The 24061-nt window shown below is 43.9% G+C and overlaps 2 protein-coding genes and 1 long non-coding RNA gene across 7 annotated transcripts in view; 2 read left to right on the top strand and 1 right to left on the bottom strand.

The window, feature by feature from the left end:
* On the top strand, window positions 1–17805 carry PPIL4 (peptidylprolyl isomerase like 4). 2 transcript variants are annotated; one of them, XM_028723641.2, is made up of 13 exons: window positions 1–334; window positions 2285–2352; window positions 2710–2774; window positions 3508–3625; window positions 4466–4608; window positions 5445–5541; window positions 7102–7218; window positions 7502–7626; window positions 10716–10782; window positions 11769–11880; window positions 12845–12941; window positions 14236–14371; window positions 16954–17805. In XM_028723641.2, the coding sequence occupies exons 1-13, from the start codon at window positions 265–267 to the stop codon at window positions 17146–17148; spliced, it is 1410 nt and encodes a 469-aa protein (XP_028579474.2). In that variant the 5' UTR covers window positions 1–264; the 3' UTR covers window positions 17149–17805. The 2 variants fall into 2 exon arrangements, with proteins under 2 accessions (XP_028579474.2, XP_028579475.2); XM_028723642.2 differs by having other exon boundaries at window positions 18–334; window positions 16957–17805.
* Window positions 17316–24061, bottom strand: part of LOC144327253 (uncharacterized) — an 18834-nt gene continuing 12088 nt past the window's right edge. Inside the window, exons 2-3 of one of the 2 annotated variants that reach the window (XR_013392218.1) lie at window positions 21225–21417; window positions 17316–18885 (exon numbers count right to left, since the gene is read on the bottom strand). This is a non-coding gene — a long non-coding RNA (uncharacterized LOC144327253). Of the gene's footprint in view, window positions 18886–20991; window positions 21418–24061 lie in introns of those variants that run through there. The other variant, XR_013392219.1, reaches the window with a different exon arrangement.
* The window catches only part of ZC3H12D (zinc finger CCCH-type containing 12D), a 13106-nt gene continuing 9950 nt past the window's right edge, over window positions 20906–24061 (top strand). Inside the window, exons 1-2 of one of the 3 annotated variants that reach the window (XM_077925912.1) lie at window positions 20906–21044; window positions 23684–23882. The gene's annotated coding sequence lies outside the window, so the exon portion shown is untranslated. The remainder of the gene's footprint in view (window positions 21045–23683; window positions 23883–24061) is intronic. The other 2 variants (XM_077925913.1, XM_028723640.2) reach the window with 2 other exon arrangements.

The following is a 24061-nucleotide window of genomic DNA, read 5'->3' on the forward strand; positions in this document are numbered from 1 at the left end:
GCAGACGCTTCTGCCTCTGCTGCGACCTGTTTTATGGGGAACAGGCTGGTCCCGGTCCCGCTCCGGCCAGTCACACCTATGGAAAACCCAGTGTTTTCTTCGGGCGGTTTTTTACCACCGCCACAAAATGGTGCCTAAAGTCAACGGCGGAGGCGGCTTCTGAGCGCGTGAGTCTGTTGCCAAGCAGGGGAGGAAAAGGCGGAGCGGCGCTGAGGCGGCTCCTTCCGGGGCGAGAGAGGCCGTCGGGAAGCGGAGCGAGGCGCCATGGCGGTGCTCCTGGAAACCACGCTGGGAGACCTGGTGATCGACTTGTACACGGAGGAGAGGCCGAGAGGTGAGAGGAAGCTCCGGCGTCCGCCAGCAGAAGGCCGAACAGGCTGCAGATGCCTTTCCCGAGTGTCCCTCTCCGGCGCGGCCTTCAGGAGCCGCCATGGAGTTTTTCTTCCCTCGTTGCATTTCTGCGCTGCACCGGTTGGGTTTCTGCACACCGCCCCGCAGGACCGGTCCTAGGTGGTGTGCCTCCAAGTGGCTCGACCTGCCTTCTCCCACCTTTGGGGGTGGAAGGGTGTCATCCAGGTGTTTTGTACTAGAGCTCCCGGAGTCCATGTTGGCTGGGGCTGAAGGAAGTTGTGGCCCCCAAATTTAGAGGGCACCAAGTCGGGAAAGGCTGGGCTAGACTGTGCTGTCTGGAAGCAAAACAACATCCTTTGCAATGTTGTAGATTAAGAGAGCAAAGCGTAGATCCTCTAGCACAGTCTCTCTTGCGATATATATTTCTACAAGTAAAGTTTCTTCCAGGAGACAACTTTGGTTGATTCTTCAGGAGTCCTACCAGGATTACTTTTAAAATGCAATCTTTCTTTTGCTTTGTTTATTGGTTTTGCCTCATGCCTTTGGCAGTAGCTTGACACCCAAAGATGAAGGAACTGAAGTTTTTCTAATTGTTTATCTATGTGAGTAGGATAAATACTGCAAGGTCTGGATTTGTTCATGTGGGAAGAGGGGGTCCTTGAGGTCCTGAACTATAGGGCTTGATAGGTCAAAACAAGCACTTTGAATTGATTACAGAAACTAATCAGTAGCTATTGCAATCTAGACATAATTGGTGTACTGTACTCAGACGTTCTGTAAGGGATGCGGGTGGCGCTGTGGGTTAAACCACAGAGCCTAGGGCTTGCTGATCAGAAGGTTCAAATCCCCGCAACGGGGTGAGCTCCTGTTGCTCGGTCCCTGCTCCTGCCAACCTAGCAGTTCGAAAGCACATAGTGCAAGTGAATAAACAGGTACTGCTCCAGCGGGAAAGTAAACGGCGTTTCCGTGCGCTGCTCTGGTTCGCCAGAAGTGGCTTAGTCATGCTGGCCACATGACCCGGAAGCTGTACTCTGGCTCCCTCGGCCAGTAAAGCGAGATGCGCGCCACAAACCCGGAGTCGCCCGCAACTGGACCTAATGGTCAGGGGTCCCTTTACCTCTAGTCTCAGTAATCTGGCCACTAAATTGTGCAACAGTGTAACTTCTGAACTGTTTTCAGAGGCAGCCCCATGTATAAAGCATTGTAGTAGTTTACCATAGAGGTTACCAGCATATAAGTAATTGAAGCTAGGTTATTTCTGTCCAGATAGAGTAGCATCTAGGCCAGGGGTAGACAACCTAAGGCCCATGGGCCACTTGTGGTCGTTTAACTGGCCCACAAGCCGCCACTGAGCCGCCCACTCGGCAAGTCCCCGTGCGCTGCACTAAACCAGCGCAGCGCGGGGACTCGCTTCTGCGGTGCCAGAAATCATGTCTGTGCATGCTCAGGTGCCGAAAATCGCATCTATGTAGACACCGGAAATCATGTCTGTGCAGACGCCGGAAATCGTGGCCGCGCATGTGATCTGGCCCACGGAACCAGCCCAAGTGAGGTAAACCGACCCCTGATCTAGGCAAAGCTGGTGGAAGACGCTGCACCATCTAGGCTACTTGTGCCTCCAATGACAGCCGTGGTTCCAGAAGCATTCCTAAACTGCACATCTGCTCCTTTAAAGGGAGTGCAACCCCATTTAACATCTGAACATCATCTTTTCACTGTTATTTTACTCAGGATGACTTCTTTATTCTGAAATTTCAGTTAAGGGTTGACTAGAGTGACAACCTTGGCACAGGGTTTGTTTCCACTAGCCTCTTACTGCAGGCCTTGATGTGTTGTGGATTTTGTTGTTCTTACATATAATGGAGGAACAGTGAAAGTTTCTTTTATTAAGCAAAACATGCAGACTGGTTCATTTGCTTTAAATTTCTTGCAGCTTGCCTGAATTTTCTGAAGCTCTGCAAAATCAAGTACTACAATTACTGCCTTATACATAATATACAAGTAAGTATTTGTTATGATTGATTAGTATTTGTCATGGTTTTTATTTTTATTTTTTTAACTGAACATTTAAATCACTAAACACTTTAAAGATTTTATGCTATACAGTTGATAAAGAGAGTTGAACCTAGATCTAGACAATCTTAGCTCACGTCCCCTGTACTGTATATTGGAAATAATAGCTTTACAGTCTGCATCATACAAACATCAGTGCAAGCAGTAAATTTTAATAAACCTATTTTTCTAAAACTCATAAACTGCCCTTTGATCTTTGGATAAGGGGTGGTATATAAATTTAATAAATAATAATAATAATAAACTATGGTGATAGGTAACATTATGTGCTTTGCATTCATTCAGAGAGATTTTATCATACAAACTGGAGACCCACAGGGGACTGGCCGTGGAGGTGAATCAATTTTTTGGTGAGTTTCATTTAGATCTTGAATCTGTGTATGCTTACCAGGAAGTGAGTCTCTTTGGACACTGTGGGACCTTTGCCCAAGTAAACATGCATTGGAATGGACAATTCATTGGGTAATTAAACCCAGCAGAAAGACCAATAGACCTTATCTGGACTATCTTAGGTGTTCTTTCCCCCTCCAGTAATGCTGACAAATTTTGTGTTCAGCTGTCTAAAGAGGGGAGATTCCCTTGTATGGAACATTACTCTTTTAAAAATGGAAATGAATATTTTACTCATCTCCGTAGCCAATCCAACAAGATTCACACCATTCCTTTGAACACATGGAACTAGATGCATGCTTGACGGATCAAGGCAAATGTATTGTTTTTCTAAAAGCAGTTCTAAAAGCTTGTGAACGTGGGTGTAGTTACCCTATTAAGAGTTTCTTAGGCACACAGAGAGCTCCTACATTATTTGATGTACCCTATTCATTTGAAAGGAATATGTTTGCATCTTGGTCTCCTATTGAAACAAATAGTGATGATCTTAATAGAAGAGCTTTGCATGCATATTGGAGCATTTTAAACTGATTGTTGGACTGGGGCACTTATAATGAAGTTTAAAACACTAATTACCAGTATTACAAGCACCGCCAATAACTGATCATTTTCTATTCTTGTGGAGGAAAGATGTAAGTAGACTATAACATTTGTTTAGTTTTTTTGTCTGAATATTACCTTTGTGTGTTTCAGCAAATTGTATGGGGACCAAGCTAGATTTTTTGAAACAGAAAAAGTGCCAAGAATTAAACACAAGAAAAGGGGTACAGTGTCAATGGTGAACAATGGCAGTGATCAGCATGGATCTCAGGTCAGTCCACAGCACTGGAAGAGTCTTACAAGAAACGTGGGATAAGTGAAAGGAGTGATGCCACAAAGAATTAAAATAACAATTTGACTGGGCATAATCCATGCACATGATACAGATATGTTCTTAAAGAACAGCTACTAACAAGACTTGCCACAACATTAAAAACCCAAACTAATACTTAAATAGATTGACATTGTGGATAAATAGAAGAGCATTGACTCTAAAAACCACAATAAAGCACATGCACAAAATTCCTATACAGTATTGTCTTCCTTTTACTTGTTCACAGTGTCAAGCAAGATGAGATAGTTCTTAATATTGTGGCAAGCATGTAAATTTTAAAATGTTTTAGATTTTTACATGACTTTAGCACTCTTAGGTTTGGAAAGGCATAAAAATGTAAATGTGTAATCTTTGGGAGGAGAGGGAAATCTCAAAGCTGATGATCCCTGAGAGAGTCAGGACCTAAAACTGAGAACCAATATTTCCAAATGGTACTGGACGGCAACCAGTGCAGATGTTTCAAAACATGCATGTGAATATCAGTCTGCACTTATTAACAGGCAGGCTTCTATATTTTGTCCTAGCTGAAGTTTCCAAACCATCTTAAAAGGCAGCCCCACATGTAACACATAACATATTACAATAGCCTCTCTTCTGGAACCTGCCCTCCAGAAAAAAACAATATATTTCCTGTAGTTCCTAATCCCGTTCAGAATATCCCATGATTGATGGTATTGGAAGCTGTTGTTGATAGCAAACAGTCTCAAAGGAAACATCTTAAAATACCCGGAGATTTCCACCATGCAGTTAACTCAAAATAGTTTTGGGTTTTTTTAGTTTCTTATTACTACAGGAGACAACTTAGATTACCTGAATGGTGTACATACAGTCTTCGGTGAAGTAACAGAAGGCATGGATGTGTTGATGAAAATTAATGAAGCCTTCGTTGACAAGGATTTTGTTCCATATCAAGACATCAGGTTTGACTCTCTTTTGCTTTTATAGACTACATATATCAGAAAATCCCTGCTTGATCAGAGCCAAATGTCTTTCTAGTCCGGCATCCCCCTCAGGGGTCAGCCAGGTTCTTTTGAGAGGGCCACATGCATGACATAGCAATCAATACCTGTTCCCAACTGCCACATCCCAATACCTTCTGATCAGTGGTATACCACCTCTGACACTGGAGGGTCCATTTGGCCTATCATGCCAAACGTTTTTGCTAGAACTATCCTCAATGAACTCATCTTTCAAAGTCAATTGAACTAGTTACAATGACCATATTCAGAAGCAGTGAATTCCACAAAATAATGTTTTTATTATTTATTTAATGTGTTTATATGCAGCTTTTCATTGCCAGGTGACCTCAGTTGTGCTTTACGTGATGGTATTTTTCTTAACTTTTGGGGGGTCTGTTCTGAAATCGTTGCCAGTCAGTTGTATGACCATCAGCTCTTGGCTATTTTGGACGTGCTTTTAGTGCGACAGTCTTATGAACTGGCCAAATATGATTTGCCTTCTCTTTTAGCCAAGAGAATATCTCTGCAGTCATATGCTGCAGTAGGATCTGAACCTTCCTCCAACAAAAGCCAGCTCACATGCTTTTGGGAAACTGCAAGAGCCCTGCACTATACAGTGATGCTCTGTTCATTGCCTGTCTGGCTGTGTGCCATACTTGACATAAATACTTTCTTACAGATTCTGATTATCCATCTGAGAGGTTAGAGTGTGAGTGTATTTTACTGATGCATTTGCTGCCACAATGCACACATATGCATGAAATTATCCTTTGCTTTTACTGCCAATTGTTGTCTAGGATAAACCATACAGTGATCTTGGATGATCCATTTGATGACCCTCCTGGTTTGGCAATACCAGATCGTTCACCAGAGCCTACCAAGGAACAGTTGGATGTGAGTGTTGTTATTTAATTTCTCTTGATACTGGAGAGGGAGATCAGAAAATAGATAAACAAGGAATATTTACCACCACCACACAAATCCTCGGTCCTTAATCATGGTGCCCATTCAACAGATGCAAAATGAAAAGAGTAAAACAAAAAGAAAAAAGTGAACCTGAACTGGTGGAGATGGAAAGTTTACTACTGAAACAAAAATCAAGCTGTGTCTTGACAGTGAGTCTTCTTCAAGAACAATAGTAATGTGTGTTTTTCGGTTTCAGCAGAGTGACTTGCATGAGGAATGGTTCCCAGAGAGATAGTCTCCCTCCACCTGCTGCTTTCCTCCCAATTCAATAAGCAATGTGATTTAAAAAAAGCCTATCCTGAAAGGCATTCATCAATCTGATTAAACTATGTTAGACTGGAGCTAACACTTTGTGATGTGAAAGAATTTATATTTTCAAGGGCTGAAACATTCAAACAGACAGATTATCAAAATTGTTATTTCTTGGTCTATCTTCCATTTTTATTTGGAATGCATGGCTGCACACACCCCAATGCCTGCAGAAACATGGAGGTGCAATATGTGAAATGTAAAAGATATACTCGTGTATTTTCCAAAGAAGGCATATGTCTGACCAAAGATAAGGAGGAGGATAAGTGTCTTCACAGGCAAACAGGCACATGTGCTATCCATGCCACATTATGTAGCTATGCCTCCTAAGGCGCAGGTTTATATGCCTGTGCTTCAGACATTAACATGGCAGGCAACTTTAGGTTTATAGATACATTGCTGCCTTGAACTTCAGAAATGGAACGGCATCTACACCCCTCCCCTGTCCAGGTTTTAAAAGGTGAAGAAAATGGGGAGAACAATTGGTGCGTTCATTGTGGAATTGAGAAAAATAAGGGCCATCCTGTAACTCATACTAGAAGGAGAAAAATACAAATTAACTGCTATAATTGTCATCAAGTTGTCATCAGGCATGTTCATGTCTGGTGGTTCACAATACAGATTATTGTGATATATGTATGTGATATATGTAAACCTATGCTAACTTCTTACATTTTGTTGAGTGTATAATTTCAAAAAGGGTAAGCTACATAGTACAGTCGTAACTTGGAAGTCGAACGGAATCTGTTCCGGAGGTCCGTCCGACTTACAAAACGTTCGGAAACCAAAGCGCGGCTTCCAGCTGGCTGCAGGAGCGTCCTGCAGCCAATCGAAAGCCATGCCGGATGTTCGGCTTCCGAAAACCGTTCAAAAACCGGAACGTTCACTTCCGGGTTTCGATCATTCAGGAGCCGATTTGTTCAGGAGCCAAGGCATTCGGGAGCCAAGGTATGACTGTACTGTGGACAGGACTGTAATCAATCTCTTAAGCTTGAACTCACATCTATTTTTGTATGTCTTCCTGTGTATGTTTACAATTTTTGTTCAAGCAGTAAAGTTAGTTTCAATTCAGCTATGCATTGAGTCACAAATGAATTGGAAAAAATTAACAATATATACTCACTGGCTAAATATTATTAAATAGCTGTCTTTCTTTTATTTGTTTTAAATATAAGACAGAGTGGAAGAATAGGAGCTGATGAGGAGATTGATGACTTCAAAGGAAGGTCTGTTGATGAAGTGGAAGAAATTCTGGCAGAGAAAGAAGCAAAAACTAAGGCTATTCTTTTGGAAATGGTAAATATGTTTGATTATTTAACTCAAAGTCAGCCTTGCAGATATGCATGTGCTTTTTGTGAATATAAATAAAGCTATCTAGATGTAGGTTCAGTTTTTAAAAACATCTAATTATAATTGATCTGGCAATGGGACATAAAGATAAATCAGAAGGATTTTATGCATGCTTAAAAGGTTGTATATGTTAAATAATTACATGTCAAAACATGTCTAAATGTGTCTTGCCTGAGATTCTGTATAAAGTGGGACTAAAATCTCCTCTCGTATCACACTTGTATTCCAGGTTGGAGACTTGCCTGATGCTGATATCAAGCCTCCTGAAAATGTCTTGTTTGTTTGCAAACTTAATCCTGTGACAACAGATGAAGACCTTGAAATCATATTTTCCCGATTCGGACCAATAAAAAGGTAATTATTGAAAATCAGCACAAGAAGCAAGAAGTTTGCAAGTAATTTTAAAACTCTTGCTTTCCGGGACTGATTGCTCTGCTTGGGTTTGTTTCAGTCATAAATCTTTTATTTCAACCTTTGGCTATTTTAGAAATTTTAAAGACTTAAACAGCGGAGGCGGGCGCTGGTGGGTGGGAGTCGGGAATTTTACTATGGCTGGAAGAAGGTGCTTGTTGGCTGCCTTCCCCTTCAGCATGTGTAGTAACAAAGTTAGGGGAAACATGGTATCACAAGAAGTTGTGCAGCGTCTTTCCCTCTCCTTCCGAGAGTCCTTTTTCGCCTAGATGCACTTTTTCTTCCTCTTCTCTCCCTGCCTTTTCTTGTCAATTCACTTTTGAATTCTACCTCCTTCAAGCGTGCTGCTGTCTGATCCCTAGAAGAGTGCCCCAGGGGCTATGGGACAGAGTGGGGAGGGAGGTACCGTATTTTTCGCTCTATAGGACGTACCCGACCATAGGACGCACCCTGTTTTAGAGGGGGAGAACGGGGGGGGGGGGAAATCTCCCCCTCTCTGCTCAGCGCCCCTTCAGCGAAGCGGCAGGAGAAACGGAGCCCTTTCCATTTCTCCTCCCGCTTCACTGAAGGGGCGCTGCGCAGAGAGGGAAAACTGCCGCGCCTCTCCAGCGAAGCAAAGCCTGGAGAGCAAGAGGGATCGGTGTGTACTGACCCCTCTCGCTCTCCAGGCTTCAGTGAAGGCAACCTGAAGCCTCCGGAGTGCAGCAGGAATTCCTGCTGCACTCTGGAGGCTTTAGGCGGCTATCCCCGAAGCCTTTGGAGCACAGCGAGAAATCCTGCTGCGCTCCGGAGGCTTCAGGCGGCTTCAGCGAAAGCAACGCTAAGCCTCCGGAGCACGACGGGAGCGCTCCCTCTGCGCTTCGGAAGGTTTCGCGTTGCTGTCGCTGAAGCCAAGCGGCCTGCATTCGCTCCATAAGACACACATTTCCCCTTAATTTTTGAAGGGGAAAAAGTGCGTCTTATAGAGTGAAAAATACGGTATGTGCACAGAGAAGGGGCTTTACCTATGCCAGTGTTTCCCAACCGGTGTTCCGCGGCACACTAGTGTGCCGCGAGACGTTGCCTGGTGTGCCGTGGGAGGGAGGCGGGCGAGTCGGGCGGCGAGAGGCGAGAGGATCGCAGCAGCCGTCGCCAAACCCGATCCTCCTCCTCCTGCTCCGCCGCCGGCCGATCCTCTCGGCTCTCGGCCGGGAGGAGCCTGCGGCGACGGGGCGGGCGCCGAAGTTGGCGCGCCTCCTCGGCAGCGCCTTCGTCCTCCTCCTCCTGCCTCTGCTCTCCTCCGGCGGCGGGGGCGCGCCGCCGGATCCGCGCGCAGCCTCTCGCCTCTGCCCCTCGCCGCGCCGGCCCAGCCAGTCAGCCAGCCGAGGGCGGGCGCGCTCTCGCTCCTCGCTCGCTGTTTCCGTGGCCGCGCCCGTCGCCAGCCCCGCGGGACGACGCTGCGACGGGCGGCCCTGTGTCGCGAGGGGCGGAGCCCAGGGGAAAGGACCGCCCAGCAGGCGCGGCTGAGGCACGCATGCGTGGCTGGGGGGTGCGCGCCCTCTGCTCTCTGCCTCTCTCCCCCTCCCCCCTCTGGACCCCGCGCGCGAGGCTCTCCGGGGGCGGGAAAAGGGTTTCCCTCAGGCGGAAGGCCCCGTGGGAGCCGGGAGGGGGGCAGCCGCTGCTCTGGCTCCCCCCCCCCGCCCCGAACCGGCTCTTCCTTTCGGTTCTGGCGGGGAGCGCGCTCTCCCCCCCCCCTTGCGCTCCGCTTTCCCCTCAGAAGAGCCCCCTGCTCCCCGTAATCGAGGGTGATCGTGCCCAGGGGCTCGCCAGATCCCCCTCCGGCCGTCTCTTAGTCCCCACACGATCCCAGGAGCGCGACGTGGAAGTGTGTGGACACCCGCAAAGGTCAGGGATGCTTCTCAAACCGCCAAGAGGCAAAGCCAACGTCCCTCTCACCTGGCCCAGGAGTCCCAGATGCGCCAGTTCTCAACAACAAATGCATAGAACAGGGTGTGCAACCCAAGTGAATCACTATTTTAAGCCATTCCGGGGGGGGGGGGGGGGAGATGCAACCCATTCTTAAATCTTTCCTACTGAAAATGACCTAAAAGTGTTACATTTGGACGGATCGCCCCCATAACTAATGTTGCATCATCTCACTATTTGCAGCAAGCATATACATTCTTTTCCACGGTTAACTTTTGTATACCTCAGAGCACCAAAGTTTATTTCCTAATTGCTTACTGATCTGCTGGTGAAGCAAGTTTTCTCTTGACTCCCCTTTGAACCATCAACATATCCTTTCATTACCTTCTATGCTGTTACTATTTTTTATTTTTTTTTACATAAGTAAAAAGTGACCTTTCCCCATCTGGCATGGTGGTGTGCCTCGAGATTTTTTTCATGAAACAAGTGTGCCTTTGCCCAAAAAAGGTTGGGAAACACTGACCTATGCAATGCCTCGTTAGGACAGAGTGGAACTCTGCTAACTGGATTATCCCCCGAGCAAAAGGAGTGAGCAAGGAATTCTTGCTCATTCTCCCTTCCCCATACGCCTCCTCCATGAGGGACCCTCATGGGAGAGGGCTGTAGCGGGAAGGGAAGATTAGGAAAGATCTCCTCTCCTCACTGCTTCCACCAGTTGGAGCACCCAGAGAGAAAAGCAGGAGGTTCTTCTGGAGCTGAGTTCTATCTGCAAATGGAAGGTGCACTTCCATTCACAGACGAAGATGTCTGGATCCAAATCATAATGTTGGGTTTCACAAGACCCGCATTTTTATCACATATCTTTATGCATTTTGTGGTTTCTGATGCAACAATTGCTTATGAAGCCACTCTATACCAAGAATTTGTGATGTAGGAGGCAGCCCCCTGTTTCTGGTTTTAGACCTAACAGCGATGGCTAGTATTGTATAGAAAATGTGATCCATGTTAGCAAATACAGAGCTGTTTTTCTTGGGGACTTGTTGAGGAAGGTTTCAGCCCATTGATATCATACCACTGTTGTCGTTGTCCTGCGATTTCCAGAACAAAATGCTTTACTCATTTTTCAGTTGTGAAGTGATTCGAGATTGGAAGACAGCTGAATCCCTCTGCTATGCTTTCATCGAGTTTGAAAAGGTATGTGACCTTGCAAAAACTGTACTCAGTTCATTTTATGTAGCATCTTTATAGGAGGGTAAAACCTAAAGGTGTGTTCTACCTGTCTCTTATGAAATGGTTTTATAATGCTGCTAATAAAATTACAAAGGTGGAGCAGCTTATGACATTCAAAGCACCAGTACAGCTCACCCACACCCAAAATCTATAATGACAAATCTTCTGTTGTGAGTTTTAGGAAAGTATTTTCTGTTGGAACAATTCTGGTGTCCTGCATAGTGTATAATGATCATCTGGGAAGATCCAAATGAGCTCTGCTGTAGGTTCATTTCTGTGACTTCTGGGAAGTCACTGCCTCTCAGCTTTAGATCCCCATTCATAAAATACAGTTTACAGTAACCAGTCTCACTGGGATCGTGAGAGAATTAATGGTTGTAAATGTTATATTCCCTAAACTTTCAGAAAGTCGGATCCTGTTCTGGTGCCTGATTCCACAGTTGGTTATCCTGGGAGAATGTTGCTTGTGCTCCTTTCAATTTCTGGTTTAGTTTATTCATTTAAGAAATTGAAAATGGCTTGACCATTCTTAATGGATGGGAAGAACTAGGCTCTTGATTTGCTTCTCTTAAATTCTCCTCATAGAAGTGTAGTGATGTTGTGGTTGTGTGGGTTGCACAGGGCTGTGGCAGAAATGGTTTTGGATTCCTTGACCATACAGATAGATAGATTAGTGCATTTTTGGATAACCACCATGTAGAAACATTTGAGGTTTCATTACGCAAACTTGATACCAAACATTTTAAGTTGAAACAAATCTCTACAATAATGGATGACATAATATCACTGTGCCAGCACAACAGTTGGTGTTCTTCACCCGAAGCATGAGGACTTCATGGACTTTTAAGCTACTGGAATTTCCTTTTTCCATTCATATACTGCCGTTGCAGGTTTATTTTTAAATGTCATTTTCTAATTTTAACTTTACATTTCTCTGAAACGTGTACCAGGAAGAAGATTGTGAGAAAGCTTACTTTAAGATGGATAATGTTTTAATAGATGACAGGCGGATACATGTGGATTTTAGCCAGTCTGTTGCAAAGATTAAATGGAAAGGAAAAGGTAATTTATTTTACGCATTATATCTATAACTCTTTTTTATTATAACCATCAGTTCTCCTTTAGGAGAGCAGACAAACATTAGCTTTTGATGCAGTCACGTTCAGGTTTGCTAGTTATGAAATTGCCAAACAACCATAAAACGTGATCTTTTCCCAGTTAGCATCCTATAAATACCCTGCTTCTGAAATTGGGTAGTGTGTAGTATTTTGTGCTGGTGGAGAATAAGGGCAAAGCAATCCAACCCTCTCCCTTACACCAGGCTGGTGGGAAGGTATTAGAACAGAGGTGTCCCTCCCTAGTTCTGTTAGCCAAATCAGCTAGCCACCAAATACGCAGACAATCAGGAGATCCACTTGTGGGATCCCTAATGGTAGCAGCCAGTAGAACCTGGCGGAACTGGGAGGCAATGAGCATTGAAACTGAATGTTTCTCAAACTTTTTGAATTGACTACCTTTCTAAAAATCTATTTATTCTTTGTACTGAGACTCACAGACATACCCAAACATTCAGAGCTTCTGTTAGGCAGATGAGAATGTGGAGGAGTTTTGGTGCGCAGCTGCACATAAGCTCTGCTGTGCATGAGAATTTGTAGACCAAGAAAGGGAGACATTAATGACTATTTTAGGTGTCCTTTCTCTCAATTCTCTCTCTTTGCTGAATAGTCCCTTCTTGCTAGCTTGGAACATCAACTCTACAAAATATTTAGCCATTTGCATTTTGTGACCTTGAACCATAAGATGGCAGCACATAGCTAAAGATACTCATTTAAGCAGTGAATTTTCCCACTCTCCCACATTTTTAAAAGTTTTATATTATTTATTATTTTGACAATTCCAAATGTTGGGTGTGTAGGTGACTCGTGATTTTTGTCCTGGTTACAAAACTGATCCTGTATTATCTCTCTAATGAGTTTCTTACTTGCATTCAAGATCAATGGCAGCTTCTCTCTCTTCCTATAAACAGGTGGGAAGTATACTAAGGATGATTTCAAAGAATATGAAAAGGACCGTGACAAAACTCCTAAATTAAGTCTGAAGGAGAAGGTGAAGCCAAAACAAGAGTATCCTTTGCAACTAAATAATTATATGTTATTTTTAAAAACTCCTATTTTACTATTTATGAGTAAAAAGCCTACAACCTGGATATGTATGGTATATGTTTCTAGTTTATTGGAATCTTGCAGTAGGATTGCAAAAAACATTTTACCTTGAATTTGGTAGATAGATTTTTATTACCTTAACTTCTAATAACTGTTTCTTAGACTAGTAGTTTTTGTATGTAAACTCCTTTGCGATGTAACTCTGTGCATGTAAAATTTTAATTCACTTATTTAGTTAAAATCTTAGTTGAATTTAAAGGTAAAGGTAAAGGGACCCCTGACCATTAGGTCCAGTCGTGACCGACTCTGGGGTTGCGGCGCTCATCTCGCTTTATTGGCCAAGGGAGCCGGCGTACAGCTTCCGGGTCATGTGGCCAGCATGACTAAGCCGCTTCTGGCAAACCAGAGCAGCACACGGAAACGCTGTTTACCTTCCCGCCGGAGCGGTACCTATTTATCTACTTGCACTTTGACGTGCTTTCAAACTGCTAGGTTGGCAGGAGCAGGGACCGAACAACGGGAGCTCACCCCGTTGCGGAGATTCGAACCACCGACCTTCTGATCGGCAAGTCCTAGGCTTTGTGGTTTAACCCACAGCACCACCTGCGTCCCTTAGTTGAATTTAGAAATGTGGAATCACTTTTCAATTGGCGTTTCCAACTCCTTGACCAAAACAAAATAGCCCCAGCTAAATGTCTGTATTGGGCCATATTCCAGCTTTGTGGGCTTCAAAACAGAGCAGCTCCATCCTCAGGCTGTAGTTCGAATCAGAGTAGTTAACTTTTAAAAATGTTTTCATATAGTGGGAGCTGTGTTCTACTTGCCCTGCCAGTGCTGCCTCCCTCGAACTTGATGATGCTTGCCTGGATCATCTTACTGTACAATCTGGCTGAACCACATAGTAAATCCATTACAGATGCAGTCTAACCATCATCTCTATGCAAAAATATCTTTTGACAGCTATTGTGCCCTACTTGTGCCATTTGAATTGTGCCTTAGAATAGCAGTAAAATGGGGGGGGGTGGCATTTGTTTTTGTTATGCAGTTAAAATGATAATGTGCATTCACTGGCTTTCACCTTCCAGAAATAAATTCAGAGGTGCACTTAAGTGGACCATTTTACTTTGTCATTTTATTCTGGATCCAGTTCACTCACATTTTTGCCTGATGGTGCTGCAAGGTGTTACTCTGTTGGCCAACTTGTTGGCTAACCCTTATATCGGTCTCCCAAGCTTTCCTTAACAGACTGCTGTAGCTCAAGATATGACCTTGTATTGGAGGAGGAAGAGGATGACTGCAAAACAAGTCACAGGCACTCTGATAAAAAGAAGAAGAAACGCCACCATTCAGATGATACCGATGAGGATGAGAAGAGGTCCAAAAAGTCTAAGGTGCTGGGCTCTTGTCCTTTCAGTTTAATGATGTGTTGCTGCATCAGGGAAACATTGGGTCAGATGCATGGAATGTTTTCATCACACTTCAGTCAACACCCAGTAGATATACAGTGGTACTTCGGGTTACATACGCTTCAGGTTACAGACTCTGCTAACCCAGAAATAGTACCTCGGGTTAAGAACTTTGCTTCAGGATGAGAACAGAAATTGTGCTCTGGCGGCAGCGGGAGGCCCCATTATCTAAAGTGGTGCTTCAGGTTAAGAACAGTTTCAGGTTAAGAACGGACCTCCGGAACGATTTAAGTACTTAACCTGAGCTACCGCTGTATTGTGAAATGTTCCAGTTCTTGTCTGCATAATCTCAGCTGAAAGTCAGCTCCTGATTTTGCTACTTTCGTATATATGTTAACCTTTCCCCCACATCTCACTGACCATTTATACTTCCTCCTTGTTGGCCTCACATGTAGCCGTGCCACTTCTACAGAACTCTTATTGGTTTCTCCCACTACTTTGGCTGTCCTACAGAGATGCTCTTGGTCTCTACCTTCTTCCTTTCAAGAACTCTGTGCAATCATTTCTATTTGAAAGCTTCAGCCACTTAGATGCCAGCCTTCCTTGCATGCCAAACTGGAGCATATGTGGGTCAGAGTGCTGCTGTTGCTGCCACATACCGTTCACAGTGCTCCACAGCTGCTGCATAATTTAGCACATTGGTTGCACAATTAGATTGTTGAGATTTTCTTCATAAGCCACCCTGTTAGAAGATTCCTGTAGGATTCCAGTCCTTGTTTCTTCTCTTTTTAGAGAAAGTAAGCAAGTGGGCATTTGCATGTCAAAGAATGTGAATTGTTTAACAGTGTTAGGACCGAAGCCCATGTCTCCACAATGCATTCCCCATCTCCAGAGTGGCAGTATCCATCTATATCAGGTTATTAGCCAGAAGAGCCAGATCATGGGTGGTAAACCTATGACCCTCCAGATTATTCTGGCCTACAAATCTCATTATCCCTAACTATTGACTATGCTAGTTCGGACTGATGGGCATTGGGTGTCCCCAAAAAATCTAGACTGCACCAGGTTGGTGAAGCCTGCCATAGAGCCGAAACATATATTTTCTCAGCTCAGGATCAGCTTTCCCCTGTCTCTTAGGAGCATCGTTTACATTTTTTTCCAGCATAGATACAATTTGTCTTGTAGCTCAAGAATAGGGGATTTGTGGCCCTCCAGATGTTGCTTGACTCCCAGCTCCCATCAGTCCTAGTCAGCATAGCCAATGGTCAGGGATAATAGTTGTTGCCAACCAGTTTCTGCAGGGCCACAGGCTCATCACTCAGGATCTACCTCCTCTGGTCCTGTGGCATCAGAAATGGATTCAGATGGTAGTTTTCACAGTTAGTGACGGTGCAGCTGCTGCAAACTCTGGTCCAGCTGAAAGGAAGCTGATGCTGGTGCAGGTAGCATACTTGCAGAAATAAGTGCTCTGGATCTGATTGCACTTCTCTTTTAAGGAGCAAGTTAATACAGCAGCTTTTCTTCCGGGCTGGCATGTTCTTTGCTGCCACATTTCTCTTTGCTGCTGTTTCTCTTCTCCTTTTGCTTTCTGGTTCATGAGTTTAAGCTTTATCCACTTTTCCCATTCCAGCACTTTACTTTCTGCTCTCATATCCCAATATATTCTTTCCATGACCTTGGCTCCTACAGCTGCACCATTCTCAGCTGTCTGAAGGTCTCCTGCCTCAAACAATTCCACCCTTGCTTTCTTATACTGGATGTTTCCTGTATGATTTATTGATACCATCTCTTTCTTCATGTCCTTTTTCAAAACCAAGCAAATAAAATAAAATAGTAGTAGACTTCATTTGTTTTTAAAAGGAAAGGCATTGAATAATACAGTGTTGCACAACAGCATCAAAAGTTCAGAGCACACATGTCACAAAATATAACAGATATATATTACATTTCTTGATCCTGTAAAACATGCTTGATTTTTGGAATCAGGCTTAGATTTTTCACTTTTGTTGGACTGAAGCAAAGGGAAGGGAAGGGCTTTTATGTAAGCATACAAAGCCTGTGAAACATGCATACTTTCCTCAACCATTATTTATACAAGTTATGTTGGCTGAATCTATTTTACTAATGACAATACTTGGGGGTGGGGCAGAGATAACAGATATGGTGAAATGATTATTAGGAAACTACATTCTTGTATAAGGAAGGGAGAGTTTTAAAGTTTTTAAAATTGCCCATGATAAATTTTGTTTCTGTATTCTTTTGCTAAATCAAGTGGTCCTTGCTGCAGAAACCTGACTTTACACGGTTCAAAAACCAGGTGAATGAAGCCACCACTTTAATTCAGCCACCCATTGCTGATACTAGGTTGTATCCAAAGATGGTTTGAGAGGAAGGCTGCTCATGCAACTGATCTTTTGCCGCAGCCCCAAAAAGAATGCTGTAGGCTCTGAATGCATTTACATCTGGTTCTCAATTATGTCATTGCAAGCTTGTGTATTCTTTTCAAATTAATTTGCGTCATTCCTACCCCTTTCTAATCCTTACAACTCTCTGTACATTTCTTAAAGCAGGACCTTGACCGAAGGCAGAAAGAAGAGAAAAGAAAAAGCGAAAAGCGAGAGAGGCGGCGCAGCCGTAGCCGTAGCCAGTCTTGGGACAGAGATGACCGATACCGAAAGTCAAAGGACAAATACCACGAGGAAAAGAGGAAAGCCAGAAGCCCTAAGAAACCCAGAGAGAAGGAGAAGTCAAAGTACAGATGAATGAGGATTAAGAAAAACAAACTCTTCCCCCGGTGCTTTTCTGCCTTTGAGACCTACAACCACTCCCCAAAGACCCTTCAGTCTTCCTTTTTGACTTTTGATCCTGGGGCTCTATAGGATGACATCCTATAATGTGGAATTTAGTAGAATTTTGACTGTATTGGGGGGGGGGGAGTTGAAGCATTTTGTTCTCAGTTTATGGTGGAATGGTGACAAGACCACCACATTATTTGATTTATTACAGACACCACCCACCAAAAAGGAACCTTAGTAATGTCAGTCGTTAATGGTAGAGGGCATACGTAAAACATTCTTTTTGTCAGCTCTTAAGAGTTACTTGATTCATAATTAATTTCCTACTTTATCTTTTCTGTATAGGAAACTGCATGCAACTGAAGGGTGTGTCTTTATTTGTGACATGGCTTTATTTTGCCATGGGAACCTGCTTCCAGTTGGAGCTTCCTGCTACATGTATTGAAGTAGTGTTCTGTGTCTTAATTACACATGCTATATACACAGTTGGTACATCCAGTTCCTAGACAGAACTGATATCCAAGTAGAGAATTTGTCACATGCAAAGTAGCTCTAAATTCCTTTGGTTGTGTGAGGCCTTCACTAAAAGGCCATCTTTTACAATACACATTTCATAATTCAGAAGCATGTTTGTTTGTTTTTTAATACCTACACACTTCTCCCTGAAGCTGTTTTCTATATGCAGAGATCTAGATTCATTGCAGGAAGAAGTCTCTCCACTTTGTAGTTATTGCAAGGCAAGCAACAAGCAAACTCCACACTAGCATTGAAGTTTCTGTATGTCACTTTAGAGGGTATGAGAAAAGAATCCTTTCTTCAGAAGCCAACAACAGAATTGGAGAAGGTACAATATCTCATTTGAGAAGATGTAGCAGTGAAAACAGAGACCAAGTAATGCCCTGCTGGTGATTGGCTTAGTCCAAGAAAATTTCAGCTTAGAACAACATTTCACAAACAGTTGTGTTTCACCATGCTATAAATTATTAAAGTTAAAAACAACAACCACCACCAGGTACAATTTACAAATACGAATCAGAGTAGGGCTATTTAGTTTCTACTGCCTTCAGTGTTGTAATTAACCCCCTTTACTGCAGAAAGCTAACATAGTGTACAAACAAGAAATGTCTGAGTTGAAACAGCCAGCAGAACTTGTTGCTGCATGCAAAACCAAGCCAGCATAAAAAGGAAATGCTTATTAAACCACAACCCAAGGTATAAAATACTTGCAGGGAGGACTGACGTTGGTTTTGCCACGTGTTTATCTTTTTCTTTTTTTGATGCTCTGTATTCCTCTGTTATGTATTAAAAGAACAAGCCAGTAATGTATATGCAGATCTCTCAAAGGTTGGGATGTAACTAAGCTGTTTTTTAAATGTTATCTCGGTGGTGCATTCTTGCTTAGGAATATATGGGGGTTTCCCCCCCTGGACAAGAGAGGCTGTAATTCTCTATTGATTTGAGTGGAAGACCCACTCACTGTGGGATTTGCTGCTTTGTAACCTGGCATTGGGTTGTGCTGTAGCTTTCATAAACTCCCACATTCTTTTTAACTTTCCAGCACAAGCTCCCTGTGCCTGAAATACTATGTTTTGTAAAGATGTGCTGCCAGTGTTTGTGTAGAAAAAATCTTTACAGAAGTGAAGCTTTCCAGGTGAAAGCTATTCCTCCAATATGAGCTTCCCATGCATGGCAGACAGTTCCTACCTATTAAAGAGAGAGAACAGTTTTTAGCATTCTAGACCAGACTTCCTCAACCTACTGTCTTCCAGATGTTTTTGGACTACAACACCAAGACAGCATGGTATAGTGGTTAAGAGCGGTGGACTCGTAATCTGGGGAACCGGGTTCGCGTCTCCGCTCCTCCACATGCAGCTGCTGGGTGACCTTGGGCCAGTCACACTTCTCTGAAGTCTCTCAGCCCCACTCACCTCACAGAGTGTTTGTTGTGGGGGAGGAAGGGAAAGGAGAATGTTAGCCGCTTAGAGACTCCTTAAGGGGAGTGAAAGGTGGGATATCAAGTCCAAACCCCTCCTCTTCTTCATAATCTCTGACCTTTCGCCTTGCTGCATAAGGCTGGTGGGAGCTGGGAATCCATAACATTTGGGTGGTACCAAGACACAAAAGTACATTTTCAGAAATCCATGCACTCATCCCCCTCAATCCCTTTCTCCTTAAGATCTCTTTTTTGAACTGGAGGGGAAGGCTCACACACCAGCTTACACTCGGATAACACAATACAGTGGTACCTTGGGTTAAGTACTTAATTCGTTCTGGAGGTCCGTTCTTAACCTGAAACTGTTCTTAACCTGAAGCACCACTTTAGCTAATGGGGCCTCCCGCTGCCGCCACGCCGCTGCTGCACAATTTTTGTTCTCATCCTGAAGCAAAGTTCTTAACCCGAGATACTATTTCTGGGAGTCTAACCTGAAGAGTCTGTAACCCGAGGTACCACTGTAATGTAAAAACACTTAAAACTGAAACAGATTCATCAGGGCAGTCCGGCAGCTAAAAGCCTTCACCTGCCAACTGCCTTCCCAAGCAGACTGATTTTCTGCCATGTCCTTAACTAGCAGCAGCAAAGGGGTCTGGTGGGTTTTCCTTCAGCGGGAGTTCCAAAAGGTGCTTAATGGGCTTCTCATGAGAAACCAAACCAGCTTAATGCTAGGCCATGACATTTGTAGGGGCTAGGTGTGCGTGAGTTAATTTTGCTTCCAAAGTACTGAAATATTCACAATTCCATTTCAAAATATCTTGTAAGGTTTCTCATTTCGCAGCACACTGAAGCCAGGGTTCTTCTACCACTGGATTGCTTCCAACATCTGGGATCCACAGGACTATGCAGTGAGCTTACACAGCTTCTGATATTGCTAGCTGTGGACCTCTGCTTTTCCTCTTGGAGAGTATAGAAAGTGGTCTGTGACCAGTTTTTGTTTTTTAAAGAGGTGCATACTCGAAGGTGCATAGCTAAATCTGTAGTGGAGAACCCTCAATAGTAATAGAAAAAAAACAGTGTTAGAAACAGAGATTGGAAAGCAAGGAGCTAAATGGCACCTTAAATCTAGGTTATTGGCACAACAGCAGAATGTCTAGGTGCGCTTTTTTATAACAAGAATACAAAGCTGAAAATGAGTGAACTGCAGCTAAAATATTATGTTCATTTTTCACATAGTCGAGTCCTCCTGCCTACCCCCTTATATTCTTAAGAGGGTCTCTTCTCTAGTCTTCAGAGAGTAGCTAGAAGTGGGGAGGCAGAGAAAGCTCCTCCTTTCCTTCCACTCTGTAGTTTTAATCTGAAATCTAGGTGCAATACTGCGCCCAGAGCTCAGAAACCACTCGTGCTAATGAAATTCCCTGCCACAAAAGGCGCCTAGAACAATGGGAGTTTCAAACACTGGGGGGGAAAACCCCCATGTTTACCATTTTTAATTGAATGCTCGAACACAATCAATGAAAAGTTCTGTGTGACACAAAATTCTGTATATGCTTACGCTAAGAAAGGTTGTTCCAATAAAAGATAACGTGCTTTTATAAACCATATCTGTACTTATCACCAAATGGCTATGGCCTTTGTCCTGACACACCCCGCTCCTTGCCTCATTTTGCAAAAGCAAAGTCTAATGAGTTAAATTTTATGAGATGTCCAATTAAGGAAGTGAAAATGTTCCCATGAAATGAGTTGCAGTTTGCACATTGCACTTTCAGTTGGCACCAATAACAATGCGCCTTGAAAAACAGGCAGCATTTCCTTGAGTGCATAGAATTGCAGATGCACTGTAGCCTGCTGAATGAGCTGCTGGATAACAGCGATGGCCCATCCAGCCTCACATTTCTCTGGTCACTGAGGGAAGACATTGCACTTCATTGTAAGTACCAACTATTTTTTTCAACATGTTTAGCAAATGCACTTGGATGGGTTAGCGAAGCAAAGCAGAGCTTAGTGTGAACCAGGATTTGGACCTTGCCCCACTTGTTGTTATGTTTGTCACGTATGTCTCCTGCCCTTCCAATATAATCCTTGCAAGCATAGGCAGAGTGCTTTTTACCACTGAGTTGTAGGGAATTGGGGATGAGGTTCTGTAGGTCAAAAGGTCCATCTTCAAGGCACTGTTTCGTCTTGAAGGATTCAAAACTGCATTCTCGTTGCATGCCATGTCCTTTGGATAACATTACTTCTGATCAGAAAGCTCTTGCTGAAACATATAGGCAAAACCAAATTGTGGCTTTGCACACTTTCAACTGCAAGGGAAAACAGAAAGTGAGAGACACTCATATTTACTTTCCCTGCCTGTAACCTGTGGCATTGTGCCATCGGCAGCTACTGTTCATTAAAACTAGGAGCTAGATTAATAAAAGGGGGAGAGTTTCAGCTCAAGGTGTTATGTTGCTATTGTCTTATGCAGCACTATCTACAGTAACTTGAATGCGCGCACGCGCACACACACACACACACCATGCCCTTTAACCAGGAACTTACTTTGTTTTCAACAGTAAGGAAGAAAAGACTGATGGGAGAGCCAAGGATAGGAAATGGCCATAGAAAGTAACCATTTCTAGGTGGATAGCCATGTTAGGTTATTGCGGACCAAAAATTTTTTATCAAGGGTGTAGCACCATAAAAGTTAACACTTTTATTATTATGGCATAACCCTTGATGGGCAAAAGTGTAAAACTTTAGTTCTTCATAATCAGCAGTAATTAGTAATTGTTTCAGTTAATCTGTCCACCCCCTCACTTCACCACCAGCTTGACTGATACATCCTCAATATTAAACATTTATACTTTCACAGATTGATCTCCCTGATGCAAAGTAATTTTTAAGCAGTTAATTTTTGAAGTTCCTCTCTGACTGATTGGACTGAGTGCTGTCTCAATCACAGCACACACAAACCTAAGCCTGGCATTAGGTTTCCCACAGCTCTCCATCTTCCACATCCCAAGGCTCCAGGTGAATCCATCTTCCACATCCTGGCAGGTGAATCAATTAGATAAAGGCAGATGCAGAGCATATGCTTGCGCTGCCCAGAGCAGGGCGAGCTCCCAAGGGGTGTGTGTGCAAAGGGTGCCCTCCCATGCGCCACAGTTCAGGGTAGGAGAGGGGCAGGGAAGCTGTTGCTCACTTTCCTCCTGCCCTCTGCAGCTGGGTCAGACATGACCCAGCAACGGTGCGCCTCGCCACGGCTGAGGAGGGCTGCTCTCTGCCGCTGGGTCAGAAGAGCTGCTGCTGCTGCTGGGCACGAGGTGTGCTGCCCACTCACCTGCCATTTTGTCACTCCTCTCAGTCATGACACCCGAGGCGGGCCGCACTCACTGCAGCCCCCTTCCTAAGACTCTAGATAATGGGAAAGGCAGTGTAAAATGCTGAGTGAGCAATGCCTATTATGCCCCCAAGGCCAGTTGCATGCCCAGTGGAAGCATTTTTATCTGTTTTGGTTCATTCCTTAAATGAGGCAGCTTTTTCTCCAAGGGCTGGAGCAGAGCTGGATGGGTTCAGCTCCTCTGCAGTTAGTAATGTGTACACCCGTTGCTATTAGGCATGTGTTAGAAGCCAAGTAGTGAGCTGAGCAGTCTGCAAGCTCTTCCCCCTGCTAGGCTCCGGTTTTGTGCTGGAAACACTACAGGCCAGAAGGAAACCACAGCACACAGCTCGCGTGTGCAAGCCTCTTTGCAAAGAAGATAAGGAGCTCACCCTTTCTGTGTCATTTTGAAGTTGCTTTGGCAACATCTGATGTACTGTTGCAGCTGCTGGCCTAAATCAGACGTCATCCTTTGTCAGAATTGTCAAACAACAACAACCACCCTGTAACATTTGGGAGCATGTTTGGTGAAGATACAAGCAGGGCAATGACCCTGTGAATGGTGCTCTGAAAGTGATTGTATGTCATTGCAGACATTAGCAGCAACGGCAACCGCCCAATGTAAATAGCAGCTTCAGGGGATTTATATGCATTGGGCAGCTGCCATTGCTGCTGGTGCAACCCACCTGCTGGCTGGGGTTTTTTTAGACCCCCCCACCAAACCCTAATGCCTCCCCTACTCAAGGTTGCTATTTTAAAAAGAAAAATCAGACTTGCAAGGTCAAAATACGCATTTGACATGTAGTTTGGCTCTCACCCTGTGAGGCTGCCATTTGATAAAGCCTTTGAATAAGTAGCTGCAATCGCTATTAGTGTTTAGTTATGCCTGTGTTTCCCAAACTTGGGTCTCTTTTTGATCTACTCCCACCATCCCTAGCTAGCAGGACCAGTGGTCAGCGTTGATGGGAACTGTAGTTCAAAAAAAAGCTGGAGAGAGACCAAAGTTTGGGAAACACTGAGTTAAACAATACCTAGAGGTTGGTAGGTATTACATACCGTATTTTTCCATGTATAAGACACCCCCATGTATAAGACGCCCCCTATTTTTAGGGACTCCAAATTAAGAAAAAACCCCTCAGCACTACCCATGTATACGACGAGCCCCAGTTTTCTTTTCATTGTCTATTAAATCTTTCTGTTGCTGGTAGTGGTGAGACAAATCTCCAAGATGATGCTGAACAGACAGAATTGCAGTGGCTTCCCCAGAGTGACTCTAGGGCACAATGGCACCACCGTAGCAGCCTGAATTCCATGATAATGCTGGACCCCATCATACAGGTGTTTTCCCCTCAGTCACAAAGCATTGCAGTTGATGAGATTAGGGGTGCATGGTGGCATCATTTGGAGGTAAATCCGCTGCCCCCCCCAAAAATGCCACAAGTATTTATCCTGTTTCATAACCTCATCACTTCTAATTATGAACATTGGTAGTCATACCAAAAAAATAAAAATAAAAATCCAGCACAGACCAGCCATCCTCAAAGAAACTAAATAACCACAACAAGCTGGGCAGAATTTGTTTTTGT

This window comes from Podarcis muralis, chromosome 3, assembly GCF_964188315.1.
Source record: "Podarcis muralis chromosome 3, rPodMur119.hap1.1, whole genome shotgun sequence".
Taxonomy (NCBI): Eukaryota; Metazoa; Chordata; class Lepidosauria; order Squamata; family Lacertidae; genus Podarcis; species Podarcis muralis.

Coding starts and splice junctions, on each gene's coding strand:
- PPIL4 (XM_028723641.2), top strand. CDS start 265: ATGGCGGTGCTCCTGGAAACCACGCTGGGAGACCTGGTGATCGACTTG. Junction 5,542..7,101: donor CTACCAAGGAACAGTTGGAT/GTGAGTGTTGTT, acceptor AATATAAGACAG/AGTGGAAGAATAGGAGCTGA. Junction 10,783..11,768: donor CTTTCATCGAGTTTGAAAAG/GTATGTGACCTT, acceptor AACGTGTACCAG/GAAGAAGATTGTGAGAAAGC.